Source organism: Rissa tridactyla, chromosome 9 (genome assembly GCF_028500815.1).
Source record: "Rissa tridactyla isolate bRisTri1 chromosome 9, bRisTri1.patW.cur.20221130, whole genome shotgun sequence".
Classification (NCBI taxonomy): Eukaryota; Metazoa; Chordata; class Aves; order Charadriiformes; family Laridae; genus Rissa; species Rissa tridactyla.
The window spans coordinates 44,129,324-44,143,032 of record NC_071474.1 but is presented as its reverse complement, the minus strand read 5'-3'; the positions used below and the strand labels follow the sequence as shown (position 1 = coordinate 44,143,032).

Below are 13,709 nucleotides of genomic sequence, written 5' to 3'. Positions count from 1 at the left end.
TGTAAAAGCATTTCACTGGAAAGTCCTCTATGCCAAACTTTTCTGAGACCAAAGCATTTGCACGTAGTCGTTTGCAGTATGAATGAAAGACGCTTTCAAAGCTTAGGCATGGGAGAAGTGGCTGGTCACCTCCTCTAAGCTACATTTGGTGCTCAGCCGCAGAAGAGACTTTGCGCTGAGGTGAACCGAGTACAGAGCAAGCAACAAAGCCTGTGTGTTAAATTTGTCAGAACTGAAGCAGCAAAGCAGGACAGCCTTCTGTCAGATTTGTACTTGATTATTTAGCATTTGTCAGAACAAACACTAAGAGAGCATCGTATTTCCTGTGTATGATGCTGAAGCAAGTATTGCTCAGGACATCTCATCTTCAGTTGACTGTTCTGATCTTTCAGCGATTTGGAAGTTACTTAGTCCTTCTATTTGCTCTATCTTTTGATAAAAAGATTCGAGACAGACACTCCAATGATATGTTCTTACAGCTGACATGTATCTTTGTTCGAATAAGACCTCTACACTATTCTGTTGGGTGTGCAAAGGGGTATTCAAACTGAGCATAATACATTGCATTGCAGCTTGGAGTCAACCTTCAAATGGAGATGTTAGCAACAAACCACAGAGCAAGATAAAGCAAAAAAAAAAAAAAACCAAACCACCAAACAACTTCGGAGTTTTTGAGCTTTAACTCACTCCCACATGTATGGCTGTCACCACAACACCCTAGGCATACATTGTGCCCATCAGTGCAGAAGACATTAGTGTGTATAGGTTTTACGTACACTAAAACACTCGCAGCATTAAAAGAAGTGTAAGAAAATTCTGAGTCTTATGAACTTTCTACTAGAACTTACTGCGTCCCAGTTTGTCGTGGCTGGATCAGAATACCATCAGTTTGAGGTGCAGTTTAGTGTTTTAAGCCAAAAAGCGATCACGTCAGTAGGCAGTAAACATACTTGGACGTTTTTCGAATACCAAGTTCAGGTAACAGAGGCTCCTTGCTTGCTTTTTGGAGCAAAGGACTAACGTTATAGCAGCAAGGAAAGTGTGTCATCTCAGTATCCCAGGGAAGAATAAGTTACAGCCCAGCTCCCATAAGAAAGGCAGCACAACGGAGCTGGAGGCCTAAGACACGTTGCTTATTAAGTGTTTTCTTGGTTTAGTGATAAAGTGTTTTATGGTGCTGAATAAGAACGCCCTCAAAGCCCACCACCTTCCCAGCCACAGACTCAGAGCCTTCAGGTATTGCAAGTAATACTAGCCTTTTCTGAACCCACTATTCAAGCTATTAGTGACCTTACAGCTTTTAAGGCAGCTCACAAAACAAGCGGTCATGTGTAGAAGTTCATTCATGCAGCAGCTTCTGGTTTTCTAGGAGATCGTGGCTATTGCCTAGAACATAATCATTTTACTGCTTTCTGCTTCCTGTATTTCACCAATCCAAACAAGTTCACGTGTTGAGTGCTCCTTGGTGAAAAATACAGATACTGCAAAAAAATCCAGTTGCTCACACAGCACGTTTTCAGAAAGGGAAGAAAGACTTCTCAGCTTGAGATAAGCTCAGATCCTGATTTTTCTCTGAGGATAACTGTAGCCACAGAGCGCTGAATACAGCCAGACACTAGACTGAATACATCTCAGCTGAAGTTCCCATTATTTACCCAATAAAACAAATGAAGCGAACAAGTCCACTTTTTAAAAAGTGATTTTAAGTTTCCTTCATACATAGATATACATAGGAGCAAATGAAGTAACCAGACGTTGGCAAAATAGTTATTGATACTTAAGCTTTTGCTCTTGTCTCACAGAGCACAGAGTTATCTTAACATCTAATAGTTACAAACTGTAAACTAGAAAAGCAACATCTTTCTTATGCATGCCGTGCAGCGTCTCCAGTGACAAATGCTGTCAAACAAAACTTAGTGGAACATAAGAATATACTGAGTAATATGACCTAGTATCATCCCTAAAGGACAATTTATTTTTTTTTTTTAAATAAAACCAAAACATATCCCAAACCAAACCACGCACCCCAAACCAAACTGTGGCATGATTTTACACGTTGTTATTGCTTAGACGCTCAGTGTTCTATTGTCTCAGACACACCATAAGCTACAATACAAGCAAGTTTCTTTCAACCCATCCAGCTTTTCAGGCAATTTTGCTTTCTTGACACATAGTTACTAGAAGGTCTGTTTTAGTGGTCAGATATTAACTAGATTAACCAAGTAATTGGGCACTACCGAAAGCCATTTAAAGGACAATGCAATCAGCAGGCACAGTCAACATGGGTTCACAAAGGGAAAAGTCCTAACCAATTTAATATCCTTGTATGATAAAGTCACCCACCTAGTGGATGAAGGTAAGGCAGTGGATGTAGTTTTTCTGGATTTTATTAAGGCTTTTGATACTTTCCCTCACAGCATCCTTCTGGACCAGCTGTGGGATGATCACGGTGCACTGGGTGAACAACTGGTTGTATAGCAGGGCTCAAAAGGCTGCAGAGAACGGGGTTACATCTGGTTGGTGACCCATCACCAGCAGAGTTCCTCAGGGCTCAATCCTAGGGCCAGTGCCGTTCAGTGTATTTGTCGGTTGTTTGGATGCACAAGTTAAATGCACCATTTACAAGTTTGCTGATGATACCAAACTGGGAGATGCCATTGACGCTCTTGAGGGACGTGAGGCCTTGCAGAGAGATCTAGATAGTTTGGAGCATTGGGCAATCATCAACAGCATGAAATTTAATAAGCATAAATACCAGATCCTGCACCTGGGATGGAGTAACACCGGGCACAAGTCTAAACTGGGAGAGGAGTGGCCAGAGAACCGCCCGGCAGGAAGGGATCTGGGGGTGCTGGTTGGCAGCAGGCTCGATAGGAACCAGCAGTGTGCCCTGGCACTAAGAGGGCAGATCGCATCCTGGGAGGCATCAAACACAGCACAACCAGCTGGTCAAGAGAGGGGATGATCGCATTGTATTCAGCACTGGCGTGGCCTCACCTGGAGCACTGTGTGCAGTGCTGAGCCCCACCATTTAAAGATGTGAAGGTGCTCAGACACATCCAGAGGAGGGCAACCAAGCTGGTGACAGGGCTGGACAGCACATCCTCTGAGGAGCTGCTGAGGACTCTGGGTTTGTCTCCTTTGGAGAGAAGGAGGCCGAGGGGCCACCTCATCGCTCTCTGCGGCTCCCAGAGGAGGGGATATGGAGAGGGAGGTGCTGAGCTCTTCTCCCTGGGATCCACACATGGGAATGGCTCAGAGCTGTGTCAGGGGAGGATCAGATTTGACATGAGGAAACACTTCTTTACCCAGAGGGTGGTCAAACCCTGGAACAGGCTTCCAGGTGGTCAATGCATCATGGCTGTCAGTGGTGAAGAGGCTTTTGGACAGTGCCCTTAATAACATGCTTTACCTTTTGGTCAGCGCTGAAGCGGTCGGGCAGTTGGAGTATATGATTGTTGTAGGTCCCTTCCAACTGCACTAATCTATTCTAAGTAGAGGTTGTGATGGACAGTCCTATCTATTTCTTTTAGAGCCCAAAAAAAGATAAACCACACTATTTGTATATTGCGCACATGTTGAACAGAAAGTAGTTTCATTACAGGACAAAAATCCTTCAAGTGAAAAATCTCTTACCCATCCTAAGACAGAAAAACACTTTATCTCCTTTAAAGGAAGCTACAGAAACCAAGTTTGCTAAGAACCTTTAACTTTCCAGTTTCCACCTTTAGAATTCTACTCTAACTACCCTGAAGTTGTATGTTCAATATAGAATATGAAAGCAAGAAGAAACTCACCAAGAAAATAAGTGAGCATATTTGAAACTACATCCATGCGTCCAATAACCAACATGTTGTCAGATGATAATTCTTGTTTTAAACAAGGGGAAGGGAAAGATGAGAGTGGAAGTTTTATTGTAGTTTAAGTTCAATTTAGAACATCTTTATACAATTGAAATAAATATTAAGCATATTTATTATTACCCTTTTATGAAAAATTTTTGATTTGCTGACCCTTTCTTGACCAATGGTCAGCATTACTTTGCTAAACCTAAAAAAGAAGTACTGGAGCACCAGCGTTTAGCCAGTTTTCCTGCACAGATACACCACTGGTCAACTTCTGCAAGAACCACCCTCTTGCACACAAGGAGGAAGCATTTCTAAAGATGTCTATATGTAGACTTCTATGCCAGATGCCTCTTGCTAACTTGCACAGGAACAGGTCAAGCATTAATCAAAGTGTCTGCTTAATGGACCAGTAAGTATAGCCTTACTTTTAATACATATGTACAAATCCCTCCTCCTCTATTATTTCTAACTGGAACTCCAAGGTCGCCAGGGAGTTGTTATACTAATAGGACCAACAGGATTGTTTACATAGAAGAGGATGTAATGGACCACAAAGTATTGTATGGGGTTTGTATCACCACTTTTTTATTGGGCAACCTGATATTGCTTGAATCTGTCAGCAGTGGAGCTGCCTTACTTCCTTACGGAGTGCCTTCAGAACCATTTGCTGCCATTCTGCAAATCCTGTCGATTACGATCATTTTAGGATGGTATCAAGTTCTGTATTTTAATAGAGAGAAAAAAAAAACGAACGCAACCAGAACCCTCTTGTCCCTCCAGCAACCAGCTTGAAAAGACATTTAGTCTATTGAGGAAATAGACACTTTTTTTTAATTCGCTATTTCAGAATAGCATACTCAGAGACTGAAAAAATTACACCTTATTATTCTTAGAGACACTATGAACAAAAAGCCACACGTCTGGGGGGTGGGGAACATTGACAGCCCTGACACTTCACCCTAATAATTTATCTGTCAGCTCATTTTTTTGCACTGTAACCAAGCACAGAATTAATACCAGACAGCAAAGTTCAGTACAGTTTAAAGGCTATGGCAAGGAAAGATTTAGCCTAGAATTCCATGCTTTATTAGCCTGCGTTACATAAAACCAAATATATTTATTAAATGGTCTGACTAAGTGATTGATCAAACTGTGATGGCAGATTTTTCCTGTACTTAGTCATTTCCCCACCATAACTAGGTCTCCCAATGTAGAGAGAAAAAAGATTGTGAGTCATAAGGGCTTACCAAGGAGAAGAGGACAAATCAGTGATATACAGACAGACAAGAATGGCTCATGGCTGCAGGAAGTCATGTTTTTCTTTAAAAAGAAAATACCTGGAGAACATAGGAAGGCATACAATGGCAGAACAGCAGTTCTCTAATATGCTGCACGCAAGATTCTCTGACACTGACTTAACGTACCCACCCGCAAAAAAAGAAACCGAGGTTTTACAGTATTCACACTCCAGTACAGTGACGTCTGCTCTCCTGAGTAGCCTCCCTCTACAAAACAAACAAGTTGGCCAATAGTGCTAGAAACCGGCAAGAACATAGATCAGTCTGGACCATGCGTACCATGACACTCTTATTCACTACTTCAGTCATCCTCTTTCTGATCTCTTCCGAGATCTTGTTTTTCTCTACACAGAATCACTGCTGGCAGAGAGAGAGGAGTCTGTCTCTTCCCCCTCCTAGTCTGTCATCCCACTCTTGCCTAATTGCATGTTTCTCTACAGAGCAGATCAGATCCGGAGCTTTTTCATTCATTCCTCCTTTAGGGGCACCCCTCTGCCTTTGTCTGTAGCTATTCCTCAACCGCAATGGTCAAAAGGAGAGAAATCTAACACGGCCAGACACTCCTATTTCTTAGCCTGGGAACGGGATGAGAACTGGACATTACTCCTTCATCCAAAGTTTGTATTTTTGAAAGAGTTCCTCAGAACAACCACAGCTTCAGAGATGTTAGAACAACTAGTAAAAAAAGCATTTTGCAGGAGTCATACCATTAAAGACCTCTTCAAAGGGTGTTTTCTCCCCATTTAATACAAGTTCAACAAGCTGCTATACAAAAGGCCAGGAATTTCTACCTTCCCCAGTACTCCACTGGAGGATCACACGCTCAGAGAAGCGAGGATACCCTTTCATAGCCGCACAGGAAGGAAGCGGCACCAAATCACCTACCCACGTATCCACAGTTGCTGCCGCCATAACTGTCTCCTGCCAATATAAGGCCCAAACCTCTGCAATTTCAGGTTTTAAATCTTCAAACAGCTGCAGCTGATCCTGTGGTTTTATAACCACCAAGCCTGCTAGTCACTCTCTCTTCCTACATCCCTGCCAAGTATTTGCTCCACAATCTCTTAAACATTACAGTAAGAGTCAGCGTTAGCTACTGGAGTCAGACGGGTGGGTTTTATGCCCGCAACTTCCAAAACACTTGAACGCTCCACCTAGAAACAGCCACAGAAGTGTTATAAAGAGATTTGCCCAAAAGAGTAGCCTTCCATGAATCGAGAGACTTCAGCCTGCTTTGGAAGCTTCAGATGGGGTAAAAACAAACTCCTTTGATGCAGTATTATTGGCTGCACTATGCAAATTCCTGCTGTTCCCAAACACCCCTAGGGAAAAGCAAGCAATTAACTGGCTGCTTACTAGTGCTCTTAATTTACATCAGTTAATTGCCCTGGATTATTCCTGGGCAGGGAGGGATTTCCTCTTTTCCAATGCTGTTTTTACACCAGCAGAGAGACTCCTTTGCAGGCTGATCGTGATTTCTAATATAATCATGTAGCAGCCAGACAATCAAGACACTGCGGGGGGGGGGGGGCGGGGAGGGCACGGCGACCCGAGGACTTAGTGTTGGGATCTTGGAACTTTTTTTCAAGCAGACCCCATTGTAGTCCTCAGAACAGCGATTAAGCAGAGATAACAGCTTTATTGTGCAAATTGAGGGAGGCCCTCTCACTGCACAGAAGGAGGGGGGGGGGGAAAAGTTAAAAAAAAAAAAAGAAAAAAAGAAGTCAGCCAAATAAGGTTGTTTGAGCTGCACCAAGTCAGGAAAGAGTCCAGGAGATGACGTAGCTAGAGGAAGCTTTTAGTCAGCTTCCTTTAAACCCTGGAGCAGGGCCAGAGCTACCTCTTCCAGAGGGGTTTCGCTGCGGAAAGTGTCAGTGGAACAACAAGGACAGGCAGAGCCCAGCAACTGGGGAAGGGTCCTGCTCCCCCTGCGCCCCCGCTTCACCAGGAGGTGCCTGAATCATTCTGTTTCAGTTCCTCGCTGCGGAAAGTGTCAGTGGAACAGCAAGGACAGGCAGAGCCCAGCAATTGGGGAAGGGTCCTGCTCCCCCTGCGCCCCCGCTTCACCAGGAGGTGCCTGAATCATTCTGTTTCAGTTCATCAGCCACCCTTCATGTAGCTACCTAGGGACTTCAGTGAGCTCCGCGCAGGAGGATTTCACTTCAGACCAGACATTAGACATAAAACAACTGAAATAAGTTTCCTCTAGAGGCAGTGATGCCATTTCCTGTCAAAAAAAGGAGTCCATATTAAGACATCTTATGAACTATCCTCACAAGAAATGCAAGAATTGTAATTAACCTTCAGTGGTGATTAATCAGACGAGGCAGGGTCACCCCAAGGAAAGTGCTGCAACCCCTCGCAGGTCCAAAAAAAGGTACTGCCAGTAAATGCTCAGGGTACAGGATATTTGCAAGAAGCAAGTGATGACCAGCCCCTGACATTGGGCTCTCTTTTCCCCATAGGATTCTTATGGGGGAAGCAGCAGATCTAAATCTTTCCTTGGGCTCCTTTTATTGTGTGCACCTCACCAACCTGCTTCTTGCTCATCTGCCTCAAGCAACAAATCAAGAGGTCAAAAACAAAAGAAAGGACTCAACACGTTTAATCTCCCAGAATTTTTGGTGTGATAAACACTCTCAGGCCTGACACTGTCACATTAAAGTTTCAAGAACAGGACCACAACCACCAATTCAGATCAGGCGCTCAGAATAGTTCTCGCTCACTACAGTCTGGAGCCACTATAACTGATGTTTTCTGCACAACACTGCCGGTTAGGTGCCAGGCTGGCCATAAGAAGGGGAAGCAAGATTTTAGCAGTATATAAAAACAAAGTGAACATTAGTTTACCAGTAGTATTCTTTAAACTCCGTTTAACTTTAACATAGAAGACCCAGAAGTACCAAACAGAAGCTTTTGCTCACTATCAGGCTTAACTGCTTCGTCTGCACAAGAAGTAAAGCCTTGTTATTCTTGAAGAATCTAGGAACCAAGCTGATGAATACAATACAAGCTAGGGTGTGTAAAGGCTTTTCCTGGTTTGTAAAATCCCATGGTGGGTATAAAACTACCAATAATTCATTGTATACCAGTCTAGTAGTTTACCTGAGTCCACTGTACACTCGGTATGTTTTAGCTATTGCTGCTTCTGAAGTACAAAGTCATCTGAAATTCACCAACAGGCTCCTGTATAAAGCAAGGTCTTTGGGAGCTCTCAAACACACCTTTTTACAGCAACTCCATGTATCCAATAGTGTCGGAAGAAAGGTGTAATAGATTGAGTTTGCCTACCAAGCTAGCACCCATGTCACACCAAAGCCTGCCTAACTTCGATCAGTGCTGCTAAGCTTCCCAACTTATACTGAGCGAGGGAGAGGAAGAGATATAACACCAAAAGGTTGATCCTGGGATAAGACAGAGGGCATCTGGAATGTTTCTAGTGTTGAGAAGCATTGTAGAGTTAAGCAACCTGGTCTAGCGTGAGGCGTCCCTGCCCATGACAGGGGTGTTGGAACTAGACGCTCTTTAAGGTCCCTTCCAACCTAAATCATTCTATGATTCTTTCATAGCACAACAGGATGCAAAACCCAGGGCAATAAGAGAAAAGTGCCCATCCATTACAAATCAAGGTTCCCATCACTGTCCACCTTTCCCCGTCAGCTTTTAAGACCTCTAGCAAATTCTACAAGGGGGGGAAAAAAAAAAAAAAAAAAAGATCACCCAAACAAATGTAGCACTCTGCGCATAGCTGCCATCTTGTTGCAGCATTCGGTACCAAGTACCTACACATCAGGAAACCAATATCCACAGGACGGATTCTCCTGATACCTCCTACCCCAGTCTCTCAGTTACCTTTCTTCTAACCAGACCTACACAGTTCCAAATAACAAACGGAGATACCCTTCAAGGACCTTTGGAGTCCAACTGGGAATTAGGACGGGGAATTTATGCTACAGACAGGGTCCCTGAAGACCTTAATGGCTATTGCTACACCAAGTTTTAGAAAGCATTAAGGGAAAAGGCAACAACAGAAAAGACTTTTTTAAAAAACTAATCTTAAATAGCATCATTGAGCTGAGACCTATGAATCTTACTGTCCTTTTGTGCTGCAGACTTCATGCTTGTCCAAGTTGATTTTCTCTGCAATAACACTTTGCCCTAGAAACCTGGAGGCTTATGATCTGAACATCGAGAGAAACAGTTCTGCTAATACAATAAGAAGAGTTCAAACTTTATTACACCTTAGTTCGAAGCTAATCACGAGATTAGCTCTGATTAAACCCATTTCTCTTCAACAAGTAAAGATCACGTTACCTAAAACAGAACTGTTCAGGTCCTAGCGACAGGACAGTTGAATGCACATAACAGATGCCCACATTTAAGTTCAGCGGCCTATCCATTCAGACGGCCACAAAGTAAGTACATTCATAGGCAAAAATAGTTAATGAATCCCGATACAGAAACATTGCCTTTTCTAATAGCTAAAAATACAGTAATGTATCAGCCCATTAAACAGGCATGACTGGTACAAAAAAAGGTCGCTTTCCCCTCCCACTCCTCCAACTAAGAGGGTTTTTGTAATACAAGTTCAAGTGATTAACTATGGTGCTCGGACTAGCCATCAACGTGACAGTTCATTCACTTCTATCAGGATTTGGAAGCCAGCACGACTTCCAGCTCTGCCCAGTCTGAGATGAGTCAGTGCGAGACCAGAGCCCCAGTCACTCAGCATGAGATCAGAGCCTACTCTTGGCCAACACACAAACTTCTACAACTGGGGGAGAGACTTTTCAGAGCTTGATGGTGGCTTGCAAGAGGCGTTTTAGCACTCAACTGCTTCCACCCCTCTGCAATACAAAGCATGGGGGGAATTACACATCCTCTTTGATGTGTGCTTTAACCATTTATGCCTTGCAAACTTTTCAGAACAAAAAAAACACAACAAGCCAATAAATCAGAGTTGGTTGCTTAACTATAAGATCCTCTAGATAAAACTGAGTCTTTCTTGCTGATAGCATGGCAGGATCAGCAGGTCGATCCATGATGGACTTTCAACACAGCCTACAAGGCCTCCAGCAACCAAAACCCCTGCACAGACATCACACTTCACATCTGCCAGTCATGTGCCACTAGTTCAAAGGTTACCAGAGTTAATCTTGGATTCCTATTAATAGTGCACCAAAGCATAGTGCCACTCGTAGCAAGTCTCACGGAGTGAAATGGCAATTCCTTGCTAGATGCGTTAACATTTAGCCTAGCTTAAGGAGGAGTAGGGACTCAGAACTCAACAGGTTTTGCTGCTCAAGCCGTGCAGCAGCATGTTCTGTAAGGCTGGTGAGATGAATGATAAGAGCTACCAAACACTTTAGACACAAATGTTTTTCCTGCCCAGCCAGAACTGTTCCCTGGAACATTTCCTCCATCTGTCTTCTTCACAATGGATTTATTTTTGTGATGAAGCCCACATATAGCTACATCTAACTGCTGAATTTTCACCCACATTTGACCTTGATTGAGGAAAGCCACTTGCATTTTACTGTTTTGTTAATTAAGTAGCTATTAACAAATCTTAAGCTAGCGCAGCAGTAGTCATGTTTCTTTCACATGAAGAACTGATTACACAGTTATGCCAGCATATCCTGTTCCTGCAAACCACAGCTCAAGAAATAAATGTTTAAAATATTGTTTCAGTTGGGTCTGCAACTAGGGCAGATGGGGCAGGAAACCGAGGGCTGGTGGCTGATACAGCAGGCGGCCTTGCAGCTCCCTTCCTCAACAGGCACCCACGCTTCAACCCGCCTTCTGCGGAATCTGCGGTGTGTAATACACAGTGTCACAGCAAAGCGCTTGCATTTCTTTATCTGTTCCAGTTTTTAAGAAGCTCCGAAAAAGCAGAACTGCTCTGTCAGAACCAGAAAGCAGCAGGCGGGGAACAGCAGCCCAGCCCAGGGTGTGCCTGCACATGGAGGGGGCTGAACCCAGCACCTCGCAGCGAGGTTGGGATCCAGCCTGTTAGTGGGAACCCAGCATCATGAGCTTCTCCGCAACATGTTCAGGATTTCTTGGGTGATTCACACCAAGATAAGTCGCTCCTCGCAACTGTAAATTCTCTGGCTAAAACATCTCAACTGCCTTTTACACAGAAGTCCCCTAACCTGAGCTACTTCTGATAATCTTACTGAACTTGTTTGCCTGTATTGGTTTTTTTTAGGAATTAACTCTTGACTAATCATTGTTGACGTTTGAAGAAAGGCCTTTCTAAAGATTCAGAAAATACTGTCTTAACCTTCAAGTGGCTTACATTTGATATCCTTTAAGATGTTGACGTTTAAAAAAATAATAATAATAATCCAGCTATTGTCTCAGAGAGCTGGCACTTAAGACAGCAGGAAAAGCAGAAGTCAGTCAAACAGGCATTTGATATCTATTTTGAAGCAATAAAATTAAACTCTCTGTTAAAAAAAAAATAAATCAGGGTGGATTCCATTTCAACTTCCACTTGCATAGGGGTGGGGTTTTGTTTAGGATTTTTTTCTCTCCTTTATGTAAACCAGAGACTCTTAGCTTAAACATTAGATGTTCTTAGGCCGTTTCAGATCACTCCCAGCGAGGAAACGTCCAGAGCTTTCCAGCCTGCTCCTTCCTGTTTTATCAATGAAGGGCTAGGACAATTCTCTTACTCCGACCAGGAGAAATTAAATGGAAAAACCCCAACGCTCCTCATTAGTCACCGAACTCCTGCTGCGGGAGGGAGAGTCAAGTACGGACTTGACCAGACTTTCTGAAGTACCAAGATCTCTCCAGCCAAGAAATACTTCGAGTCAAGCTGGGACAAGGCTCCCTAGCAACTCAAACTGACTAATTACGAGTTGTGAAAACCCCGGCTTCTCCTCCTCGCAGGGCACACGAGAGGCGGCCACAGAATCACAATTAATTCCCCCATCGGGCTCTAGAAGGGCTTCACCGGGCACGCCTTCCCCGGGCCGCACACGCCTGGGGCGGGGAGGGCGGCGGGCACCGCTCCACCGGACATCTTAGCGGCGGGGCGGCCTCGGCAGGGCGCTGCCCCGAGCGGGGCCCGGGCCCGGCCCCTCAAGGCGGGGGTGCCGCGGCGGGGCAGGGAGCACAAGATGGAGGGGACGGGCGGCTCCGCTCCCCTCCCGCCCGACCCGCGCCGCGTTCCCCACCGGTCCTTCCTTCCCCCTCTCCCTCCGGGGCGGCCACCGGCTCTTCCAGCGCCTCCCGGGCCCCGCCGCGGCCGCTCCCGGGCGGGGCGCAGGCGGGAAGAGCCCCGCCGTGAGGCCCTGCCGCTGCCACGCCCGCCCTGCCGCTGCCGAGAGCCGCCCCCGCGGCGGGGCTTCCCCCCCAGCCTCCCGGCTCTCGCTGGCACCCACCGTTTTCGGCATCTTCCCGGCGGACTGGGGCACGGCAGGTCGCTCCTCCTGCGCCGCTGGGGCTCTCGGCGGGCTCCGCGCTGGCTTCTAACGGGACTCCGCGCCGCTCCTCTCCGCCCGCCCCGCCGCAAGCCCCGCCCGGGCCCGCCCCGCTGCCGGCCGCCTCCCTTCGGGGCTGGAGCTGCGGCGCCCCCGCCCCGGCTGCTTCAGCGGGGCGCGGCCCGGCCCGGCCTTCGAGCACCGCATGGCCCGGCCGGGCCTCGCCGCCGCGGCTCCGGGAGGCCGGAGGGTCTGTGTGTCCCCCCCCCCGCCGCAGGAGCCGTCCCTGTTCCCTGCGAGGGGCCCGGGGGGGGGAGCGGCCGGGGGGGGCAGCGGCAAAGTCCCACCTGGGCAGGAGCCGGGGGGTTTCCAGCGGCCCCAAAACTGGGGGCCAAAAATGCGCCCAGAAAGCCAGAGCGCTGAGGTTTGTTCGCGTATCAGGTGTCACAGGGACTGCCGGTCCTTGCTAAAAGCATTATTTAAAAAAAAATATGCTATTTTATGGGCGGTTACGCTGTTCAGAGTAAGAGCACAGCACTGACAAGCTGATCATAAATCATAGGATGGTTTGGGTTGGAAGGGACCTTAAAGATCATCTAGTTCCATCCCCATGCCCTGGGCAGGGACACCTCCCACCAGACCAGGCTGCTCAAAGCCCCGTCCAGCCTGGCCTTGAACACTTGAGGGATGGGGGTAAAGAGAGCATCTGTCGTTCATTCAGTGCCCAGCCCAAACCACGACAGGCACCCACAGCTTCTCTGGGCAATCCTTTTGTCCCGCCTTTTGTCTCATTTCAGCCTGAGTCACGCTGGCTTGGGGTGGTGCTCAGTCTCCTCAGCGCTTGGCAGCTTCAGCGAGCATGCTGTCATCTACAAGGGCTTCATACCCGACTGTTTTAAAAAGCACACATCCAGCCCCAGGTGTCTCAAAAGCACAAGGCGCTGTGGCTCCCTGAAGCTTGGCAGGCAAACCACCTCTAGTCTTCAAGCCTCCTCAGAGGCCAGCGCCATAATCCCATGGCATAAAGGAGCGATCCGATGCATAGATGAAAAGAGTTCGAGGACCACTCGCCATCTGTGTTTTGGAACTGCTGATGACAGGAATCAAGGTCCAGCATTTCCATGGGGATT

General features: G+C 46.3%; 1 protein-coding gene across 1 annotated transcript in view; it reads right to left on the bottom strand.

Moving 5' to 3' along the window:
* The window catches only part of MSN (moesin), a 48,219-nt gene extending 35,539 nt beyond the window's left edge, over window positions 1–12,680 (bottom strand). Inside the window, exon 1 of the mRNA XM_054214424.1 lies at window positions 12,541–12,680. Within this exon, the coding sequence (XP_054070399.1) occupies window positions 12,541–12,552 (12 nt within the window). The 5' untranslated portion in view covers window positions 12,553–12,680. The remainder of the gene's footprint in view (window positions 1–12,540) is intronic.
* Window positions 12,681–13,709: the final 1,029 nt, after the last annotated feature.